The sequence below is a fragment of the Scyliorhinus torazame genome, chromosome 8, assembly GCF_047496885.1.
Source record: "Scyliorhinus torazame isolate Kashiwa2021f chromosome 8, sScyTor2.1, whole genome shotgun sequence".
Classification (NCBI taxonomy): Eukaryota; Metazoa; Chordata; class Chondrichthyes; order Carcharhiniformes; family Scyliorhinidae; genus Scyliorhinus; species Scyliorhinus torazame.
In genome coordinates, this window is record NC_092714.1 from 81,334,853 (window position 1) to 81,358,640 (window position 23,788).

Below are 23,788 nucleotides of genomic sequence, written 5' to 3' on the forward strand. Positions count from 1 at the left end.
CTCGTGCAAATGGTGTCCGGCCTGCGGCAAAACGAGTCCGACGCCCTCATTCGCCAGGGTCTTCGGTGGATTCCTTGGACTTCGGGGGGGGAGGGATGTTATAACCTGCCTGCTTACCACGGCTGGGGACTAATGGCAATCCCAGAATCCTTTGGGGGTATGATCTTCCCCAATGAGGGGGGCGGAGAAATCATTAGCAGATTCCCTGCATAAATAAAGCTGGCCAGTTTGGAACCGGCAAGAGGAGAGTGAGCAGCAAGGGAGTTGCTGCTGCTGTTGTATATATATGTATGTTATTGTAAATAAATGTTATTTCTGTCTAACCTTCAACTCGTGCTGGATTCTTCGTGGCCCTCACAAAACCTTCTCAACCTTGTCCCTCGCCTGAGGCGTGGTGACTGATGTACCATCAATTACCACGAGGCGAGAATGGTGGAACAATCGAGGCTTTATTGAACAAGATGTTGTGCCTCTTGTAGCTGGAACCAGAATGGCTGCAGCGCAGGAGAGCACACGCTTTTATACGCCACCTGCTGGGCGGAGCCAGCAGGCAGGGATTTACCGTCGTACCTGTAATATACAGTCAGTGCTGTAATACATATAATATACCACTAGTGGTGTTTACCACAGTAACCCTCAGGTTAATCACCACCAGTCAGCTGTCTCTCAAAAGGGGCATGCAGCCTCTGGTCCTCAGGGACTATGGTGACTTTCATTTCACAGACAGGCAAAGCTCACCAGCGATGACAGATTCCAATCGGCAACAGCTAACTAGGCAGCAACCAACGGCAGCTGTTTCCAACTGGAAAAGACAAGTAAAGCAACGGGAATCAATTCTTTTCAACCAGTCTCAAGTCACTTGTTGGTGGCTGTTTCAGACACCACGGGCCGGATTCTCCTTCCTGATTAGCGACTTCTACAACAGCAAAACTGGTGCAGCATCTGGACCAATCCACCGACCGTTAAGGGGCTAGTACTGCCGCCACGTGGAACATGATCGATTCCAATGAGAGTTGGGATTAACACTCAGGAGGCTGACAAGCTGCAGCTGCATATACACACTTCACTCCCACACACACCATCCCAGACAATAAGATGGCAGCAAGATGAGCGGCACAAAGGTTTAGAGATGCCGAACTGGAGACCCTGCAGGACACCATTGGAGGAGAGGTGGGTGACCCTGTGATGCTCGATCAATAACCCCAGAAGCGAGATTGGAGACAATTGAAGGCTTTATTACACTAGATGTTTCCCCCAGCAGCGCAGGTACAGAAGGCAGCTGCTGGGGAGACACGGGCTCTTATACTCCGCCTTACTGGGCGGAACCAGCAGGCAGGCTTAACCAATGAAAACGGTACCTCCTACACCAATGGTCTTACAGCTTTACAGGGTACCGTAATACCTCTAATACCGACTACCACACCTTGTACCCTGGGGTGGGAAGGAGGCTGCCAACTGCCACTGTTCGCCGGGCCAGGACGCAGGTGGCAGATGTCATCAGCGCCGTGGGCAACACCAGGAGGACCGGCCAGCGGTGCTGGCAGAAACTGTACAACCTCCTCAAGGCGGCCAGAATGAGTAGGGACCATTGTGCCCCTAGCACCAACCCCTTCCCTTCACACCTATAAACCCACCCCCCAACCTGGATGGAGGCTGAAACCACCCTGCATACATGCCGGCATCCATACCAGCTGCCATGGCCAGCTTCACTGGCCACTGAAGCCACCAGCTGGGTTGCATGATTTGGACTGTCTAACACTGAGCGTTTTCTGTTTCCCCCCCCCCCCCCCCACCCTCCCAGGAGAAGGCCGCATACAACCGCTGAGAGGGAGAAGACTGGAGGGTGACCACTGGACCTGCAGCCCCTCATCGTGGCAGAACAGAGGGCATTGAACAAGTTTGGAGGAACCGAAGAAAGGGCATTCGCTGGAGCGGAGGTTGGCATCGAGCAAGGAAGTGAGACCCCACTTGAGTTGCTGTTCCCCATGACACGTGTGTCACCCCCCCCCCTCCCCCACCCACTACCACCCAAACCCACAACAGTCCCACACCCTCCAACAACTTCCACCATCTCAGAGACACTCACCTCGGTTGGGCACTTTAGTTAAGAGGCTCCTGGGACTCTTGCTGGTGCACACCACACACATGCTGCAGTACAACAGGTGGGGGTAGGAACCCGCGAGGAGGCAGACAGACGGAGGGCAGGCTGACCCCAGGGACTAGCTGCCGTCCAGATGGGCTTCGGGCTTCTGGAACAGATAGGCCCATCGATCGTGGAGATGCAGCCGCAGAGCCAGGGACTACATGAAGGGTTGTCGGCGAGCATCCAGCACCTGGAAGTGCAGTTGGAGGAGTGCAACTGCGTGCAGCAGGAGGTGGTGCTGAGGGAGGTGATGGGGCCCATGCTGGTGACTCACGCAGGGGAGCTGCCAGAGCACCGCTGCACCTTGGACCCCCCCACACCCCCTCCTGTCCCCCCCCCCCCGCCAACCCCCTCCTGTCCCTGGTGCTTCGCATGGGTAGCGGGCCCATTTAGGTCTGGTCACCCCAGAAGATGGCCACCAAAGGGGACTCAGAGCACAAGGTGGGAATCGCAGCAGGCCATCTCCACTCCTGATTTACCACCTGGGGCTCCACCCAGCATAATGTTAGGAACTGTAAGGCCAGAAATGTAAACACCAGTTACGTTGGCACGGGTGCAGTGCACATTGTAGCGTTAGGGGCTAGGGCACTAATCTGTATATGTTGGTTCACATTAAATACCTGTGCACAATGTTACAACCTGCCTCGGTGCTCTGTCAGATGGGTGTCAGGTATGGTCTGGTCTGGGCTGGCCGCAGGGGCCATCCGAGGGGGGGAATGGACAGATCCTGAGGGTGGGCTTGGCCCACGGACCACAGTTCAGCCAGCGGTCACTGCTCCAGTTCCACCCCCGCCCCTCACACCGTTCCTACCTCCGTCATACCATTAATTTGATGGTACCGTGTGATGGAATGGTCAGCCCGTATGTAGGGATCACCGAGGTGGATGGTGGGAAGTGCGACCATGGGCAGGAGGCAGATGTTGCCAAACGATGTGGAGCACCAGAGCTCAACCCAGAGGGGCTTGTCATCATCCTCCATCTCATGGACCAGACCCGCTGTTACTGCCAACCCAGGGCCTTCACCCTGTAGTGAGGCTGGTAGGAATTACAGATGGGGTTTGCGGGAGGGGGAGGGGGGGGGGGGGGGGGGGGGAGGGGGTAGGTGGTGCAGCGAGGATGTTCATGGGAAGGAGTGTCGGGGGGGGAGGATGCAATATCGGTTGGCAAGTCTCCCAATCGGTGAACCTGGAGGCATTCAGAGCGGGTCCTGTGTGCGTTGGCCCTGGTGCACGCGTCGTGTGGCCTCCCATGCCTGCCTGGGCCCATGATGTCCCAATCCTCCCCTCCCCCGCATCCTCTTTGATAGAGGAGACCTGGTTTTCATCCCCCTCCTCCAGCATGCCGCCCGTCTGTTGCACGATGTTGTGGAGGACGCAGCAGATCATTACGATGTGGGAGACCCTCCCAGCGCTATAATAATAATAACCTTTTATTGTCACAAGTATGAAGTTACTGTGAAAAGCCCCTAGTCGCCACATTCCGGCACCTGTTCGGGAATTGAACCCGCGCTGTTGGCCTTGTTCTGTATCACAAACCAGCTATCTAGCCCACTGAGCTAAACAAGCTCCTATACTGGAAGGCCCCTCGAGAGCGGTCCAGGCACCTGAACCACGTTTTCAGGATGCCGCAGCACTGGTCGATCACGCTCCTGGTCGCTGTGTTGGCGTCGTTGTAGCGGGTCTCCGCGTCGGTCTATGGCCTCCAGATAGGCATCCTCAGCCACGACCTCAGTGGATAATCCATGGGGCTGGTTTAGAACAGTGGGCTAAATCGCTGGCTTGTAATGCAGAACACAGCCAGCAGCGCGGGTTCAATTCCTGTACCTGCCTCATGAACAGGCGCCAGAATGTGGCGACTAGGGGCTTTTCACAGTAACTTCATTGAAGCCTACGTGTGACAATAAGTGATTATTATTATGTTACCCAGAAGCCTGACCCCCCTGCCGGAGGCATGCCTCGAAGAGGTCAGGAACCGTTGAGTGTGCCAGGATGATGGCTTTGTGCACACTGCCTGGGTATCCGGGGCAGACGTGCATGATGCACATCATAGTCACACACCAGTTGAACATTTATCGAGTAGAACCCCTTTTGATTTGTGTAGATCGGCCTGTCATCTGCAGGTGCTCGCAGGGTGACATGCATCCCATCAATCACCCCCTGGACCCGGGGCGTCTTGGCAACGGCAGCCAACCCCGCTGTCCGGGCATCCTGGTGGGCTCGATCCACATTGAAATGGATGTATTGTGCCGGCGAGGTGTATAGGGCCTCCGTGACTGCACCAAGCTCTGTGAGATTCCAGACAGTTCCCCACTCGGCGCCTGGACGGACCCCATGGCCTAGATGTTCTGGGTGACCATCACCTTGACGGCCGCTGGGAGCGGGTGCTCTCCCCCATTCCCCATGGTGCCAGGTGTGCCATGATCTGGCAGATATGGCGTATTGACCCCTGCTCAGCCGGAGTCTTCAACGGCATGCCCGGTCCAGCAGGTCCTCGAATGACAGGCGCTGCCGGTACACTCGCGGCCTCATGTGGCGCTCCCTTTACATCTCCTCCTCGGCCTTTTGGGCAGCCTGCTCTCCATCTTCTGGTGCAGGCTCCACTGCTGCATGGTCCTGCTCCTTGAGCAACTCTAGCTCGGACAGCTTCAGTGCATCCCCAGGGCTGCGGTGACTAAGAGGAAGCCCACCATTGCTGGTTTAATTCCAATATCTATTGCCTGCAGGGAGTGAAATGCCGACATGTTAGCATGATGCATATCCCCATGCTCAGCCAGGTCCAATGGGCTACATCTTCTGTGTTAAGGCCGTAGTACAGATGCACACAGAACATCTAGTTCTTTGACTAGTAAAATGATCTATTAACAAACATGTGGAAAGATAACGAACGAACTATAATATAGAAGTAATGAGCAAATGAATTCAGTGAATTGTCCTGGAGATACTTGTAGTGCGACTATCCTCTTATACGACTTACTGCCAACTGCCGAATCTCTCCAGTCACATGATGGACCTCTATCACCACCTGCTGGTTGGAGGGCGTACCGATAACTATATACATTGATACATAACATACATATGCATAGCACCACACATGGTGGCCCCGGTTAGGACTGCGGCCCTGCCCCGCAGGTCCCCCTCCCCCTCCCCCATCTCCGCACCCCTGGCCTCATTGATGTCCAGCACCATGGAGGCCTCTGGCTCTGGAGCGCATCCCTGCTGCCAAGGGTACAGTCGACTGGCGCTGCCCTTGCTAACTGTACATTCCGTGGCCCCCCTCCGCCGCCCCCCTATGGGGGCTACTGTGGGTGTTGCCCTTGGATGGGCCATGTGATGACTTGCAGTGGGTGGTGGGTGGTGGCTGGTTGGGGGGGGGGGGTTGGTATGGCAGTGGGTTGAGTGCGGGGGCTGCTGGGGTAGAGGGTGGGAACTGAGTTGCAGGGAGGGGGTGAGGTGCAGGGAGGGGGTGAGGTGTAGGGTGTGGGCTGGGATGCAGGGGTGGCAGGTATTGGTGGGGTATGGGCACCCATATGGCTGGTGGCACTCTGCAAAACCAGGGGCCACGGTGGGTGGTTTGTGGGGTGCACAGCAAAATGGCTGCCTTGCAGGCCGCGGCAATGGTGGTCCGTGTCTGGACACCCAGTCCCGTGGGGAGTTATCCCAGCCCCACGCCCCACCCCGGTCACCGCCCCTCCCCCAAAAGCACTGACAGGCCCCTTCTCACCCCACCACCCAGCCCGGTCAGTATCAGGACTAGCAGCCCACGGTCGCGCCTCTGCACATCCTACTGTGGTGATGTGCATCACTGTGGGTACACGGGAGGTTAATGTAAATACATGTAGGCTAGCTAGACACTAGAGGGAGCACCAGAGACATCACACACACACACACTCAACCAATAGATCAGTTAGATAGGACATGACCAATGGACATTCACGATACACACAGAGCTGACACGACCACAAGAGGGCATTACACCAACCCATATATAAAGGACACCACACACATGATCTGCCTCTTTCCAGTGGAGACAGTCAGTGAATACAGACACAGGGTTGATTCAATATCACTCCCACCACGTGGATTGCAGCAACTGGTTGGTCAGTCTGGGTAGCTACAGTAGAATTAGCAGTAGTGTCAAACCCGAGTAATACAAGTGTAAATAGTTTAATAAACGTGTTGAAGTTATCTCCACATTTGAACCTTCCTTTGTCAAGTGCACCATAAGGAAGCCATTTATGCTACACCTAGGGCATAACAAATCATGGTACCGGCAGTGAACTGTTTCAATCCAGATAGCCATACCTCAGCGTATAGTGACAACCAGTAACAACACCCAGGCAAGATGTTTGAGATCCGGGTTCCGCAGCAGCTCCAGTGCCACGGCGGTCTCCGCGAAAACTGGCGGGCATTCCGGCAAAAGTTTGAAATCTCCCTGATAGCAGCCGACCTACAAAACATGGCCGATGCTGAAAAGACAGGGCTTCTGCTCATCATCGCCGGTGCCAGAGCAGAGGAAATCTTTTAAAAATTCAAGTTCTCCAAAGGGCAAAACAGGAGCGACTTCCAGGCAGTCCTGGACAAATTCGGCAAATACTCTGAGGAAAACACACTCCAACCAGCAAGTAAAGGTAAGAGAAGCGCCAGTACTCACCACGAGGCCGAGATCCCGGAGCAGAGAACAATTTTGATCGGCGGCCATCTTTCTAAAGGGACTGCAATTGCGCAATTGCGCGAGAAGCGCACAGAACGGGAAGGTCCGTTTGCGCATGCACGAAACGCCACGCATGCGCAAACGCTTCCTGAGTATGAAGTCACATGCGTCATGACGTCTGAGGCCCCGGACCACGCCTATTTAAAGGGGAAACGTCCCAAATCAAAGAAAAAATCTTTTAAAGCCGTAAAACAACCTTCTTTCACCTGGAATGACAGCACAATGTCTCAAATTGAACCAGGAAATGAGATTAACTTCCGAAGAACCCTGCAACAAGCAGTTACCTACGCCCAAACCGATGATTCCGACCTTGAATACTTCAAAACCGACTTTTACATTTTCTCTGGACCTCGCGAGCCCAATGCCACCTCCGACGCAAACAGGGATGATGTGGTCCTAGAAGAATACGACTCGGACAAAGGTTTTTTCATTAGAAATGGCGATCCCCGTACTGAATCCGATGCAGACGCAGATTCATTCTTCGCATTTGAGGATCTTCAGCTCAGCATCTACGACATCCCGACTCGTGAGTGCAGGATTATGCTGCGGCCTGAAACCAAGAGACAGAGAGCGGTACAAGCCCTCAGAGAGCGGCCTGCTGCCACACAAAGCGTGGTCTATGCACCGCTCAGGGTTCCCAACTCTATGAAAGAAGACACGCAAGACTCCACACCGCAGTCCTTGCATGAACAAGAAGTGACTCCAGTGTCACAAGCCTCCACAGCGAGCTCGTGGACAGACTCCACAATTGCAGAAACGCAAGACTCCAGAGCGCAGTCCTTGCACAAACAAGAAGTGACTCCAGTGTCACAAGCCTCCACAGCAAGCTCGTGGACAGACTACACGATAGAAGAAATGCAAGACACGAGAGCGCAGTCCTTGCACACAGGACGTGACTCCAGTGTCACAAGCCGCCGCAGCAAGCTCGTGGACAGCCTCCACGATAGAAGAAATGCAAGACTCCGACGCGCAGTCCTTGCAGGAACAAGACCATGAGGGTCTAGCAACGTCCTCTGACCAACCAGCAGCAGACGATGCAAGTCTGCCATGCTCAAGTAAACAGCAAGAAGACTATGACAGTCTACCATGCTCCAGTGCACAGCAGGACGACCATGACAGCCTATCATGCTACAGTGAAGAACAAAGCGACGATGACAGTCCAAGCCCAAATGAAGGACAATAGCAAGACAATGACAGTCCACCCACAATGTTTGCACCATCAGATGAAGACTCTGACAATTTACCCAACCCAAGTGAACAACAAGAAGCTACTGAGGCTCTACCCACTGTATGTGAGACGAGTGATGACAGCATCCCACTTCCCTTGCAAGATGTGCAAACTGACAGACCTCAGCTAGTGTGTACAGAGGCACTCGACGATCACTGTGAGACCACTGGTGACTCCGGTGACACCACGATACTTCCACCCTCATTCGCTCAAACCTCTCCACAAGTTAATGCATTCCTGCATGTTCCGACTCCAGAAATCTCAGCTGACTCCAGTGAACCTGCTAAGACTCCGAATGGGGAGCATCAACATACCACCACTGACTCAGTTAAAACAGACCAGACTCCAGATGGGGAGCAACCAAACGCCGACTCTGATTCACGTAAGCCGGACTTTACTCCAGACAGGGAGTGCCGCAACCTCAGTGACAGCACGCTCAGGGTGACAGCAGATGCCACAATGACAGGAGATGGATCACTTAATAATTACACTGGGTCAGTAATAACAAGCAGCGGCTACAGTCCAAGAGGAATACACAAATATTCACCACAGCTATATCCACACCAGCTATTTTTTCCACACCAGCAGTGCAGCCAATGACAGATCATGCTGGACAAACCCAGTATGCAGGCATGCAGCAGCCAGCAGTCTATGCAGCATATTCTCAAACAGGCCAGCGCTACGGATTGCCCGCTAATGGAATCAAGACCGAAGGAGGACTACCGCAAGCACAATCTGCACTACAGACTGGATGCCTTAGTTATTGCCCAGGATTTGCTGCACCCCAGCCTGGCCAGACGGCATATTCCTATCAGATGCAAAGTTCTAGTTTCACACCATCATCAGGTATTTATGCGAGCAACAATTCTGTCTCCAATTCGACAAGCTTCAGCGGTTCTCAGCAGGATCACCCTGCCTGCACAGCATGTGGCCAGAACCAGTATGTACAGTCTTATCCAACTTCAACATATGGCACATCCATGACCTCGAATGATACCGTTGATGGTACCTCTTCAACGTCAACACCTTATCAGCTACAAGATGCCATCCAACATCACCATCACAAACATCGAAAAAATAAAGGAACTCCAAATCAGACAGCGAAGTGATTTGACCACTTCTTGGTTCCTGTGGCACAGGGATGTTGATGGAGTTCATAACCAAGAGAGACATTTGACCATGATGATTGATGGTTTTTGGACTCACATGAATGATTTGGACTTATTGTTTAATCACTGTTCCCATGACTTGTATATACCTTAACTTATCTACCTGTTTTTTGTTCAATTTTCTTAAAGTGTACAGAAAATATGTAACATATAAAAAAGGGGAGATGTGGTGATGTGCATCACTGTGGGTACACGGGGGGGTTAATGTAAATACATGTAGGCTAGCTAGACACTAGAGGGAGAACCAGCGACATCACACGCACACACACTCAACCAATAGATCAGTTAGATAGGACACGACCAATGGACATTCACGATACACACAGAGCTGACACGACCACAGGAGGGCATTACACCAACCCATATATAAAGGACACCACACACATGATCTGCCTCTTTCCACTAGAGACAGTCAGTGAGTACAAACACAGGGTTGATTCAATATCACTCCCACCACGTGGATTGCAGCAACTGGTTAGTCAGTCTGGGTAGCTATAGTAGGATTAGCAGTAGTGTTGAACCCGAGTAAGAGAAGTGTAAATATTTTAATAAACGTGTTGAAGTTATCTCCACGTCTGAACCTTCTTTTGTCAAGTGCACCACAAGGAAGCCGCTTATGCTACACTTAGAGCATAACAAATCACCTACCTCCTCCCCCTTCCCCACGCGCCATAGCACATGTTTCAAGAATTTTAAAAGCACAAGTGAACCTCGCCGTCGGGAATTCCCCCCAGAGGACACGGAGGATTTCGGAGGCCCTGGAGAATACTGAGTCAGGCCCACTAATTGTATGCGAATGGCGTTTACTATACGTGTGGAGTGGAACATATTGACGCCGCTGCCAAGGCAACGGCGAATTGTGATTTGGCGTGAACCCAGCGCACACCACGATTTCAGCATCAAAACCGATTCTCCACCCAATCAGGTTTCGCGATTCCAGCATTGGCCGACGGAGAATCCACCCCATGAATTAGGTTTTGTTGCCTTGTATATACAAAAAGCTAGTCTTTATTCTAACTACAGGCCATAACTTCCCCGAACAGTGGTAGCACAGTGGCACAGTGGTTAGCTCTGCTGCCTCACAGCACCGAGGTACCAGGTTCGATCCTGGCTCTGGGTCACTGTCCGTGTGGAGTTTGCACATTCTCCTCGTGCTTGCGTGTGTTTCGTCCCCACAACCCAAAGATGTGCAAGGTAGGTGGATTGGCCACGCTAAATTGCCCCTTAATTGGAAAAACATTAATTGGGTACTCTAAATTTATATTTAAAAAAACTTCCTTCAAGTGGCAATCAACATGCATTGCCACTCCGTACCACTTATCTGTGCTAAAATTCTGAAGCGCCTGTCTCTGATTACCTTCCTGTCTCAGGCTGGGTGAGATTCAGGCAGTGTAGCTCCAGCGTAAAGTGTAAAAGAAGTGGACCAAAGGAGGACACCCCTCCCTTTTATGGCCCTAGCTGTCGGAGAGCAGGCTGGTTTAAATGTCCCACTGAAAATAACAGGCCAGAGAGAAGGTAAGTATTTAAGGTAAATTAATGGAATGCAGGGAATTGGAGTTTGGACATGGGTGGGGAGTTGGACATGTGGGTGGGGAGTTGGACATGTGGCAGGGCAGTTGGACATCGGGAGAGTGGCGGAGGTCAGTGGAGAGTTGGACTCGGGGTGCTGGAAGGTGATGGTTGGGCCAGTCGTGAAGTTAGCGTTTCTGGACAATTGCTGGGTAAAGTCTTACCCGGGAATAGAACATAGAACATAGAACAATACAGCGCAGTACAGGCCCTTCGGCCCACGATGTTGCACCAAAACAAAAGCTATCTAACCTACACTATGCCATTATCATCCATATGTTTATCCAATAAACTTTTAAATGCCCTCAATGTTGGTGAGTTCACTACTGTAGCAGGTAGGGCATTCCACGGCCTCACTACTCTTTGCGTAAAGAACCTACCTCTGACCTCTGTCCTATATCTATTACTATCCCTCAGTTTAAAGCTATGTCCCCTCGTGCCAGCCATTTCCATCCGCGGGAGAAGGCTCTCACTGTCCACCCTATCCAACCCCCTGATCATTTTGTATGCCTCTATTAAGTCTCCTCTTAACCTTCTTCTCTCCAACGAAAACGACCTCAAGTCCATCAGCCTTTCCTCATAAGATTTTCCCTCCATACCAGGCAACATCCTGGTAAATCTCCTCTGCACCCGCTCCAAAGCCTCCACGTCCTTCCTATAATGCGGTGACCAGAACTGTACGCAATACTCCAAATGCGACCGTACCAGAGTTCTGTACAGCTGCAACATGACCTCCCGACTCCAGAACTCAATCCCTCTACCAATAAAGGCCAACACTCCATAGGCCTTCTTCACAACCCTATCAACCTGGGTGGCAACGTTCAGGGATCTATGTACATGGACACCTAGATCCCTCTGCTCATCCACACTTCCAAGAACTTTACCATTAGCCAAATATTCCGCATTCCTGTTATTCCTTCCAAAGTGAATCACCTCACACTTCTCTACATTAAACTCCATTTGCCACCTCTCAGCCCAGCTCTGCAGCTTATCTATATCCCTCTGTAACCTGCTACATCCTTCCACACTATCGACAACACCACCGACTTTAGTATCGTCTGCAAATTTACTCACCCACCCTTCTGCGCCTTCCTCTAGGTCATTGATAAAAATGACAAACAGCAACGGCCCCAGAACAGATCCTTGTGGTACTCCATTTGTGACTGTACTCCATTCTGAACATTTCCCATCAACCACCACCCTCTGTCTTCTTTCAGCTAGCCAATTTCTGATCCACATCTCTAAATCACCCTCAATCCCCAGCCTCCGTATTTTCTGCAATAGCCTACCGTGGGGAACCTTATCAAAAGCTTTGCTGAAATCCATATACACCACATCAACTGCTCTACCCTCATCTACCTGTTCAGTCACCTTCTCAAAGAACTCAATAAGGTTTGTGAGGCATGACCCACCCTTCACAAAGCCATGCTGACTATCCCTGATCATATTATTCCTATCTAGATGATTATAAATCTTGTCTCTTATAATCCCCTCCAAGACTTTACCCACTACAGACGTGAGGCTCACCGGTCTATAGTTGCCGGGGTTGTCTCTGCTCCCCTTTTTGAACAAAGGGACCACATTTGCTGTCCTCCAGTCCTCTGGCACTATTCCTGTAGCCAATGATGACATAAAAATCAAAGCCAAAGGTCCAGCAATCTCTTCCCTGGCCTCCCTGGAATGTCTGAGAGGAACCCAGCGCTTCTTTGGGGTAGTCCCCAAATCTGACATTGGGAGCCAGGAAGTTAAGGGCCAAATATTTACATAAATATATATATATATATATATGTATATAACATATATTAGAGGGTACAGGTATGGTGCCAACTCCAGTTGAGGTCTTTACTCTGTTCATCTCTAGATTGACTTTGGCTCTGGGTCATGTATCTTCGTACATTTCTGTGTGGGTGGATAGTACTCAGTCCCACATTAACCCTTTATGTAGCAGACTACACTACTACAGTGACTATTTCATCTGTTCCAGTTGCACTGTTTGGTTCCTTCTGTTAATTGTGTGGAACCAGCAGCCCAACTCCCTCTCACTGCCAGATTTCTCATCTCTCGGGAACCCTGTGTAGTACCGATTAAGTTTAAATCATGGGCGTCAATTTAAATATGTCAGTGTACTGTAAAATGGAAAATGTGTCTGGAGAAGTAATAATAGGAAACAAAGAAATGGGAGAGGAGCTGAATAGTTACTTTGCATCAGTCTTCACGGTGGAAGACACCAGTGTGATGCCAGAGCTCCAGGTGAACCAGGGGGCAGAGGTGAGTGCAGTGGCTATTACGAAGGAGAAGGTCCTGGGGAAACTGAATGTCTGAAGGTGGATAAATCACTTTGACCGGATGGACTACACCCCAGGATTCTAAAAGAGATAGCTGAGGAGATTCTGGCGGCATTGGCGATGGTCTTTCAGGAATCACAGAAGGCAGGACTGGAAAGTGGCTAATTTAACACCACTGTTTAAGAAGGGAGGGAGAGAAGACGGGAAATTATAGGCTGGTTAGTCTGACTTCAGTCATTGGTAAGATTTTAGAATTCATTATTAAAGATGAGATCACGGAGTACTTGGAAGTGCCTGATAAAATAGGACTGAGTCAGCGCGGCTTCGGCAAGGGGAGGTCATGTCTCACAAATCTGTTAGAGTCCTTTGAGGAAATAACAAGGAAGTTAGACAAAGGAGAACCTGAGGACGTGATTTGTTTAAATTTCCAGAAGGCCTTTGACCAGGTGCCGCATCGGAGACTGTTAAATAAGTTAAGAGCCCATAGTGTTAAGGGTAAGATCCTGGCATGGATATACGATTGGCTGACTGGCAGAAGGCAGAGAGTGGGGATAAAGGGGTCTTTTTCAGGATGGCAGCTGGTGACTAGTGGTGTGCCTCTGGGATCGGTGCTGGGACCACAACTTTTCACAATGTACATTATTGATCTGGAAGAAGGAACTGAAGGCACGGTTGCTATGTTTGCAGATGATACAAAGATCTGTAGAGGGACAGGCAGTATTGAGGAAGCAAGGGGCTGCAGAACGATTTGGACAATCTAGGACAGTGGGCAAAGAAGTGGCAGATGAAATACAATGTGGAAAAGTGTGAGGTTATGCACCCCCGCCCCCGCTCTTGCTCATCTTACAGTGGTTAACATCGGTTGATGAGTTGCATCAAAATTGAAGTCACAGTTTCTTCTCCTTTCAATGTTGCACTGATGTCTATCTGCCCACTTTAGTTTCACAGCTGACTGATTGAATTAGTCACTTTAATAATAAGGTCAATTCTTCAGCATGGCACATCGGGGCACCTGATTTCAGATCAAATTTGATCATGGTCCCTCCAGAATACATTCAAAAATTAGGATAAAATCCCATATAGTTGGAAACATCAATGTTGTCATTTTACAATCATGGTTATCTTTGTGTTTGATGCGGCCAGCAAGTCATCTATGCTTCAGCATGGTGTCATGTGAGAGTACCTTTAAGAAATGGATGTTTAAGCAATGTACCTTTAAGAAAACAGTGATGTCAGAGAGTGGGTGGAGCTGAGCTCAGGTCAGCCATTTTGAAGTTTCAGTTTTGAGGAAAAGAGCTTGATGTGTGTGTTTGCAGTGAGCTGGATCTGCTGTGATCTCTGCCATGAAAGACTATCTCTGGATCATTTGGGTGATTTAAACTCATAATAATGAAGCCTTTAACCTGATGTGTTTCTGTTTAAAGGTGTTAAGTCTCTCTTGGATGTTGAAAGGAATAACTGAAGGATTATTTAGTGTTGTAATATTTTCGGGGTTATCTTTGAAGTAAGGGGATGTTAAGAGATCCAATGTTTATTTAAAAGTGTTAAGTTGAGTTCATGGAATAAACATTATTTTGTGTTTAAAAACCCACGTGTCCATAATTGTAATATCACACCTAGGGAACAAGGCGTGTGCTCGGAAAAGCAACAATCGCATTAAAGGGAGAGGTTGGTTGAACTCCATGATACATTTTGGGGTTCTGAAAATGCCTCTCCCATATCAATGGATACAGAATGCACTTACAAACAGAAGCAGGAGTGTGGCGACTAGGGGCTATTCACAGTAACTTCATTGCAGTGTTAATGTAAGCCTACTTGTGACAATAATAAAGATTATTATTATTATTACTTACACAAAGCTAAGTTAATTTCCATGGAGGGGATGTTTTGAAGTCTTTTCTGTGGTGAAGAATTTGATTAGTGCCTTCCAAAACTGATTGATTGATTAAATCCAAAGTTTTCTGATTATAAACACATGTTTTGCTTTTGATCTAAAGAAAAACATTTAAGTATTGCAGCTGACTTTGTCTGATTTCTTGACTTGAATTCAGGAAGAAATAAAACAATGGTGTAAGAGAACTCTCCATAATTTACCTGTGTGCAGGGCAATCATATAAGCTACCAGCTTATGGAAGGAAAGGTTCCTGTCCAATTGTCTTCTGAGAGTTCTTCTGCAGCACTTTAAATTAAAACAGATGTTACAATAAAAGACGGTGACAGGTGGGTGTTTAAACTGATTGCACTGCTGATATCAGCAACACCTGGAACAATGTACAAGCTAAAATAAATCACATCAAAAATTGAGTCCCAGTTTTTTCCAGTGATCCTTGTTGAGTGCCATGTCATGTTGTTGATAATTGTTTGTGTCTCACTCTGAATGTAATGGCAACGAGATCTGACAAAACAGCCAAGGAGCTGGTGTCCACTTTCAATCTTTGCAATGAAGCTTTAATCTCATCAGGAACACAGCATAATCCCAGCAACAACCGGGATTCCTGTGCCGTTATTGTATTTTGCTCCAGTTGCCAAAACAATGGCTTGGACTTTGTGGTCAACAGTGAACGTATAGCAGTAGCCTTTTATTACATTAACACTTGTCTACTGAGTCTCTGTAGGTTTTTTTGCCCTGGAATTTGTGTAACTAGGGAGTCAGTCTAATGTGGGTACCTCTGCAAGGGATCCACTAATCATCGTGCCATACACAAAGCAGTGCTGTGAAAGGATTGAGCCTGGGTTTCCTCAGCTATATGTGACATGACTCAGACAATGCGGCCCAGGGAAAGTATGTATAACAGTTTTTATTAATTTAGAGTAGCCAATTAATTTTTTCCAATTAAGGGGCAATTTAACGTGGCCAATCCACCTACCCTGCACAGCGACCCAGGGCCGGGATGGAACCTTGGACCTCAGCGCCGTGAGGCAGCAGTTCTAACCACTGCGCCACCGTGCTGCCGTGTGTTTAACATTTTGATTTAGTGGTGAATGATGCAGAATAAAAGTAGCAATTTTCTAAAAACAAAATGTACTTAGCACTTGAATAGGCAAATCTAACTTTTTTTGTGAGTTTATTGCATGTCTGTAGGTAAAGCAACTTCAGGCCATTCCATATGTTTCAAAACTGAATCTCTTCCTGCAATACTGGTACAGAGCAGCGTGTGGGTAAGCAGGGTGACTTGGAGAGCAACATTCTGACTAATTGTGTTTAACTGTGCCAATGTGTTACTCAAAGTTGCTGTCTGATTTTTACTTCAACAATTATCTCATGTTTATTTCTGCCACAATATCGAGAAGTTGTGATGTTAACCCCATTCACTCAGCACCAACACTGTGAGCAAGTGTTTCAAATGGCAGACAGATGGTAACCCCTGCCTTTCTCCCGTGCTGCTGCCACCTGAAATTTTAATCCTTTGAAAAATTCATTCACAGGATGTGGACATCGCTGGCTAGGCCCGGATTTGTTGTCCTTTGCTAATTGCTCTTGAGAAGGTTGATGCGACCATCAAATCACTCGAAGACACGTGGAGAAGTAAACCGTGGTTTTAATTAGCTTAGAACTGAGCCTGCCTGTGACCGGTACAACACTGAAGGCGGCCCCGCAGGTCAGCAGCTCTTATACTTCCTGTAAAGGGGGTGGAGCCATGGGCAGAGCCCGTAAATGCCCCAACATATCCCCTGTGGGTGAAGCCACACAATGGCCCATAGGTAGAGCCCACAGGGTTTATAACATAACACAGTGCACTGGTGAATTATCAGTAATTAGACATTCACCACAAAGGTGGTGTTGAACTGCCTCTTGAACCGCTGCAGTCAACTTGGTGTAGGCACACCCACAGGGCATTCCAGTGTTTTGACCCAGCGACAGCAAAAAAACGACGGTATAATTCTAAGTCAGCATGGTGTGTAGATGGAAACTTGCACGTGGTGATGTTTCCGTGCCTCTGCTGCTCTTGCTCTTCCAGGTGCTGTTGAGGGAGCCTTATTGAGTTGATTGGGTTAAGCAGTGATCTGCTGGCTGTAAATCTGGCAAAGATTTTTCTTTTAAAATGGCGTATGGATTTCAACTTGTACCACCATCCTATTAGCTAAAAGAAGCCTGTCTCTACTCTCTCATCATTTTGGTGTATGCATACCGAGTGGTGAAATATTCTCATATTTGAAAGTGTCTTGAAAAATATGCTTCGAGCTCTCCCAGCACGTTCGTGAATAAAGTTAAAACATTGCAGCACAGAAATAAGCCATCTCAGTAAGTCTGCATTTGTGTTTCCGTCTGGCCTAATCCCCCTCTTCTTTTCGCCCTAAATTCCATTTAATATCCAACTATTTCAGGCAACTACTTATTTTTTTATTAAAACAACTTCAGTTTTTAACTTCAAATTTTAACCTCTCATTAAACCTGTCCTTTAAAAGTCTGGTCAGTTGGGTAAGATACTGGAGCACACATGGAATCATTCTTCGACATCAGTCAGTGTCTTCAATGGATGGGAAAAAGGAGATAAAATATTTTTGTCTTGAGATATTGTTTTCCAATAACTAATAGGTGCATGGGAATACCACCAGCCGTAAGTGCCCCTCCAAGCCACACATCACCCTGACTTGGAAATATATCACCGTTATTTCAATGTTGCTGGGTCAAAATCCTGGAACACCCTCACTACTAGCACTGTGGGTGCACCTACATCATACGAACCATAACGGTTCAATTAAGGCAGCTCATCACCACCTTCTCAAGGGCAATTAGGGATGGGCAATAAATGTTGGCCTCATAGGATGCCCACATCCCGTGAATGAATAAATAAAAAGCTCAAAAACTATAACCAGAAATAATCCAGATCAGCAGCATGGTGATGCAACTTTGTGCTGTGCCTTGACTGGTCATGTAGAACCTTAGCTGTGATTTCCAGGCTTCAGTTGAATGATATACCAAGCACGGAAACTGAAAACCAGGTGGAAAGTCCTATGGAGCATCTATCAGCCTATCCAGGGCAGCACAGTGGCGCAGTGGGTAGAACTGCAGCCGCACGGTGCCGAGGTCCCAGGTTCTGGGTCACTGTCCGTGTTGAGTTTGTACATTCTCCCCGTGTTTGCGTGGGTTTCGCCCCACAACCCAAAAGATGTGCAAGCTAGGTGGATTGGCCACACTAAATTGCCCGTTAATTGGAAAAAAATGAATTGGGTACTCTAAATTTTTTTTAAAAATTCTATCAGCCTATCCCACTGGCTGCACCAAAATTAACATGGGAGGGAGCATGGAAAACTCATCACCTGCCAACTTTCTCAACTGAGATGTTGCAAGTAACTGAAAGACGGAGGGGTGGGGGTTTAAAAATATTAAAAAGAAATAAATATGTACACATATTTGTTTCACGCTTACCCCACATGATCCTCTCATGAATGACAACAGGTTTCGGCATACTGGCAGCAGGATCAGCATGCAGTTGAAGTTCAAGCATGCAGCAGGCGCTCGGGCCCATGCCAGAGCAGACTACATTAAATAAAAAGAAAACACATGAGCAATCGTGCTTATGCAGGAAAGGAATTCTGGTGTCTAAAGGGACGCCAACTTACTCCAACAAGTTCCCGTGTGTAATAAAACTTCTCTCCATCCTCATACACGAAAAAGAAATGCACAAAGAGAAATGCATTTATTCCAAGCCACACCAGCTGCAAAAAGAGAGAAATGAACACAATAAGGAATCATGTCACATAGGACTGAGGATAAAATTATTCTCGAGCCTTTTGTAGCTTAACTTCATTCAATTTCTCTATTTCGATTGCAGTCTTCTATATTTTGTTGATATTATGGGCTTTGCTCCTCTGGAAGAGTCACATCTAAAATCTTGTATCAACCATCCTGCTCCCTGCATCGTCCCTGGTGCAGACTTTTATCAATACCAACATTGTCTTTATGGTGCAGAGAGCAAACATTTAGGCAAGGAGGATTGGACGCCTTGTTCAGCTTTCCCACTAGTTAAATTAATGGTGGAAAAATCACTTGGGCCGTGTTACACTCTTGTGAAAGCCTCCTAACTCAATTTTCCTCAGAGCACGTGGTCCAGGCAATAATACATGCTGGTCTGACAGAGCAAAACTTACCTCATTATGAAAGCCTAGCCCATTCTGCCCTCTCCAAATCTAATTGATTGCTTCCCAGAACCTTGGAACTGTGGGTTTTGCCACATCCCTTCCAATTCCACACCAGTCTTTTCTGCCTCATGCACTCTTCAGGCGTGGCCGCACCAGCCACTGTTTTGCTTGATTTAGCTGATCCGAACTCCTCTTCCTTTTACCTGTGTCGCATGCTCAGGTTTTATCCTAGATTTCCTAATTTCATAAAAGGAACTGAAGCACCTTAAACTATTGGACTAAAAATTACACCTGGGTTATGAGAAAGAAACAATTTAGGGCTTTTCTAATTTAAAAAAAACCCATGATGCTGAACACTAATCAACACCAAGACCAAAGTAACAGGGTATAGAGTAATTAAAGGTGAAAAAAAATAACTTTCACAAAAAAATGAGAAAGCTCTTGTCATGTGCAGGGCTAAGGTGAATGATTTTGTGCTCTGATTTTGGCACAGTGAACAATTCATTTTCTTTTAACCACCCAGAATGTGCAAAAACAAAACACAAAAGCGACCCCAATGTAATAACTACTCAAACTTACCAAATAAAATATTAGAAATCTGATTGGTCTTTATTCCTGGATAAAAATGTAAGCAATATTTCCTATCCACAGCTTATTAAGGCATGTTATGATCTTGACATTCTAAGGGCAATTTTAGGAACACAAGAGGAGGTCATTAAGCCCCAGGAGCCTCTTTAGCCATTCAGTGGCTGACAGGCAGAACTCCATCTTGGTTCCATTACCCCTTATGCTTCTGCCTACCAAAAATCTTTCAATTTCAATTTTGAAATTTCCAGTTTACCTCGCCGCAAAAGTTTCAGATTTCCACCACCCTTTCCGGACATCATTCCTGAAAAACCTAGCTCAAATTTTCAGGTTATATTCTCTTGCTTTGCTTTCCTGTGAGATGGAATAGTTTCTCGCTATCTATCCTATCAATGCCCTTGATTACCTTAAACAGGTCAATTAGATCATCCCTTAACCTTCTATACATTTGTCTATGCAACTGGTCTTCATATTGAAACTTTTCAAAACATATTCAACACTTTAGGCAGCTTCCACACTCAGTCATATTTCCCATGAACCAAAACTTGACCTTATTTACAAGTTTATTATGTCAACAATATATCTTTTTATCACTGGAGTGGGAGCACTACCACCATACACTCCTGATCCCTCCAATTATTTGGATACCGCATGCTGACAAATCATATAGTACAGGATGAAAATTATGCTTACTTAGAAGTACGACAAATATAAGCAAGAACACAATCAGTAGGTTCCCCCAAAGTACAATCCTTTTTTCAGTATCTTTGCACTGCACATTCATGATGAATAGTATTAAGTGGGATTGAACTACATCAGTCATAATATATATTTATAACATAACGGCAAGGCAGGAAAAATCATAGAAGAATTTTAATTGCAAGCCTGGATTATATGCTAGCCAGCACTTTTATCTTCAAGAAAGTGTATGGATAAGCTTCAAACATTCAAACCTAATATTTAGGTTAGCTATAGCAAAGGACAAGGAGCAATTTGAGTAAAATTGCTTAATTGGAAGAGGACCAATTTCAGTGGAATGAGAACAGATGTGGTCCAGGTAAACTCGAATAAACAGTTAGCAGGGAAAGCTTACATTGAAACAATGGGCTGCCTTTAGAGAGGAGATGACTTGGGCACAGTTGAGGTTCATAAGGGTAGTGCAAGCAAAGCCAGAACTATATGGTGAACGAGGCAGAGAGTATGAAACAGAAAAAGGGTACTTGTGACAGATGTCAGGTTAATTATACAAATAAGAACCGGTCTGAACTTGGAAAGTTTGAGAGGAAGTGAGAAAGAAAATAAGAGTGGCAAAGAGAGAAAATAAGAAAAGTCAGGTGGGTAAAAGAGGAGATAGTTGAGGCACTGAGCGCATTAGAAATTGATAAAGAATAGATTTAAAAAAGACTGGCTGTACATAAAGGTATTAAGTCACAAGGACCAAATGGGATGCATCCAAGGGGATTAAGGGAGGAAATTGCAGAGGCCATACTAGCCATAGCCTTCTAAACCTCCTTTAATACACGAGTGGTGCCAGAGGAATGGAGAATTGCAAATATTACAACTTTGTTCAAAAAAGGTTGCAAAGATAAATTCAGCGACTACATGTCAGTCAGTTTAAACTCGGTGGTCAGAAAACTTCTAGAAATTATAATCCAGAACAAAATTAACAGTTACATTGGTAAGTGTGACTTGATTAAGGAAAGCCAGCATGAATTTATTAAAGGCAAACCATGGGCAGAATTTGCCGGCCGTTGTGACTCTCTGTTCACACCGGCAGCACAGCCCGGCCCATGGGTTTCCAAGCGGCATGGGGTGGCTTCAATCGGAGATCCGATCGACAAGCGGTGGGAAGAGAATTCCGCCCCCAGCGAACGCTGTGCCGCCAAGAATCACATGGCTGAGGCCTGGAGAATCTCGCCCCATGTATAACTAACTTGATTGGGTGATAGAGAGGGATGATGAGGACCACGCAAATATGCCCGTATATGGATTCCAACAGGTATTTGATAAAGTGCTACATGTTGGTTTGCCAGTAAAGATGACGCCTATGGAGTGAAAGGGACAGCAGCAGCATGGATATCAAGTTGCTGGAGTGAAAGAAACCAGAGAGAAGTTGTGAATAGTTGTTTTCGTATTGGAGGAATGTATATAATGGGGTTCCCCAAGGTCCTCAGGGAACCATTACATTTCTTAAATTAATGATCTTGGGTGTACAAACCACAATTTAAAAACGTTCAGATGACATAAAACTTGGAAGTATTGTGGGCTGTGTGGAATATAATAACAGATTTGCAGAGAGGGTTTGAGGAAGACTGATGGAATTGGCAGACAAGTGACAAATTAAATTTAATGCAGCAAAGTATAAAGTGATATATTTTGGTAGAAAGGACAAGGAGAGATAATGAGTGAAAAGGTACAATTCTGAAGGTGGTGTAGGAATAGAGAGACCTGCGGGTAAATATGTGCAAATTGTTCAAGGTGGCAGGGCAGGCTGAGAAAATGGTTAAAAAGCCATACAGGATCCTGAGCTTTATATACAGATGCATAGGAGTACAAAAACAAGGAAGTTCTTCTGAAATTTAAGCTGCTTAGGAATATTTCATACAATTCTGGGCATCACACTTTAGGAAGGCTGTGAAGGTTTAGAAAGGGAGCAGTAAAGATTTAAGGTGGGATTTTCCACCCGCCTGTGGTGTGTTTTGTGACTGCGGAAATGTCCTACCATTGGCCGGTGGCGGGGGTTTTCGGTCCTGCTGCTGTCAATGGGTTTGCTGTTTGCACTTCCACCACTGGGGAACCCATGGTGGCGGGAATGGGGGGTCCAAAATCCATTCTCTAGAATTGCTAATTGAATCTTGTTCTTCAGTTCAGCTCTCATTAGGGTTTTTGCAAGTTACATTTTGTTTAAAAAAAAGAACGGACTAAATGTTGAAGATGAAGCAAGAGGGTAGCCAGGGAAAGGGTTGGCCCACTGAAGGATAGGCAAGGGAATCTATGTGTGGAGCCAGAGGAGATGGGCGAGGTACTAAATGAATACTTTGCATCAGTATTCACTAAAGAGAAGAAATTGGTAGATGTTGAGTCTGGAGAAGGGTGTGTAGATAGCCTGGGTCACATTGAGATCCAAAAAGACGAGGTGTTGGGTGTCTTAAAAAATATTAAGGTAGATAAGTCCCCAGGGCCTGATGGGATCTACCCCAGAATACTGAAGGAGGCTGGAGAGGAAATTGCTGAGGCCTTGGCAGAAATCTTTGGATCATCACTGTCTTCAGGGGATGTCCCAGAGGACTGGAGAATAGCCAATGTTTTTCCTCTGTTTAAGAAGGGTAGCAAGGGTAATCCATGGAACTACAGGCCGGTGAGCCTTACTTCAGTGGTAGGGAAATTACTGGAGAGAATTCTTCGAGACAGGATCTACTCCCATTTGGAAGCAAATGGACGTATTAGTGAGAGGCAGCATGGTTTTGTGAAGGGAAGGTCGTGTCTCACTAACTTGATAGAGTTTTTCGAGGAGGTCACTAAGATGATTGATGCAGGTAGGGCAGTGGATGTTGTCTATATGGACTTCAGTAAGGCCTTTGACAAGGTCCCTCATGGTAGACTAGTACAAAAGGTGAAGTCACACGGGATCAGGGGTGAGCTGGCAAGGTGGATACAGAACTGGCTAGGTCATAGAAGGCAGAGAGTAGCAATGGAAGGATGCTTTTCTAATTGGAGGGCTGTGACCAGTGGTGTTCCACAGGGATCAGTGCTGGGACCTTTGCTCTTTGTAGTATATATAAATGATTTGGAGGAAAATGTAACTGGTCTGATTAGTAAGTTTGCAGACGACACAAAGGTTGGTGGAATTGCGGATAGCGATGAGGACTGTCAGAGGATACAGCAGGATTTAGATTGTTTGGAGACTTGGGCGGAGAGATGGCAGATGGAGTTTAATCCAGACAAATGTGAGGTAATGCATTTTGGAAGGTCTAATGCAGGTAGGGAATATACAGTGAATGGTAGAACCCTCAAG

General features: G+C 47.2%; 1 protein-coding gene across 2 annotated transcripts in view; it reads right to left on the bottom strand.

Annotated features, from left to right (window-relative positions):
* cybb (cytochrome b-245, beta polypeptide (chronic granulomatous disease)) overlaps window positions 1-23,788 on the bottom strand; it is a 146,820-nt gene that overhangs the window by 46,896 nt on the left and 76,136 nt on the right. For both annotated transcript variants that reach the window (XM_072513893.1, XM_072513895.1), the window contains 3 exons: window positions 18,670-18,765; window positions 18,476-18,586; window positions 15,199-15,283 (listed from right to left, as the gene is read on the bottom strand). In XM_072513893.1, the coding sequence (XP_072369994.1) occupies window positions 15,199-15,283; window positions 18,476-18,586; window positions 18,670-18,765 (292 nt within the window). The remainder of the gene's footprint in view (window positions 1-15,198; window positions 15,284-18,475; window positions 18,587-18,669; window positions 18,766-23,788) is intronic.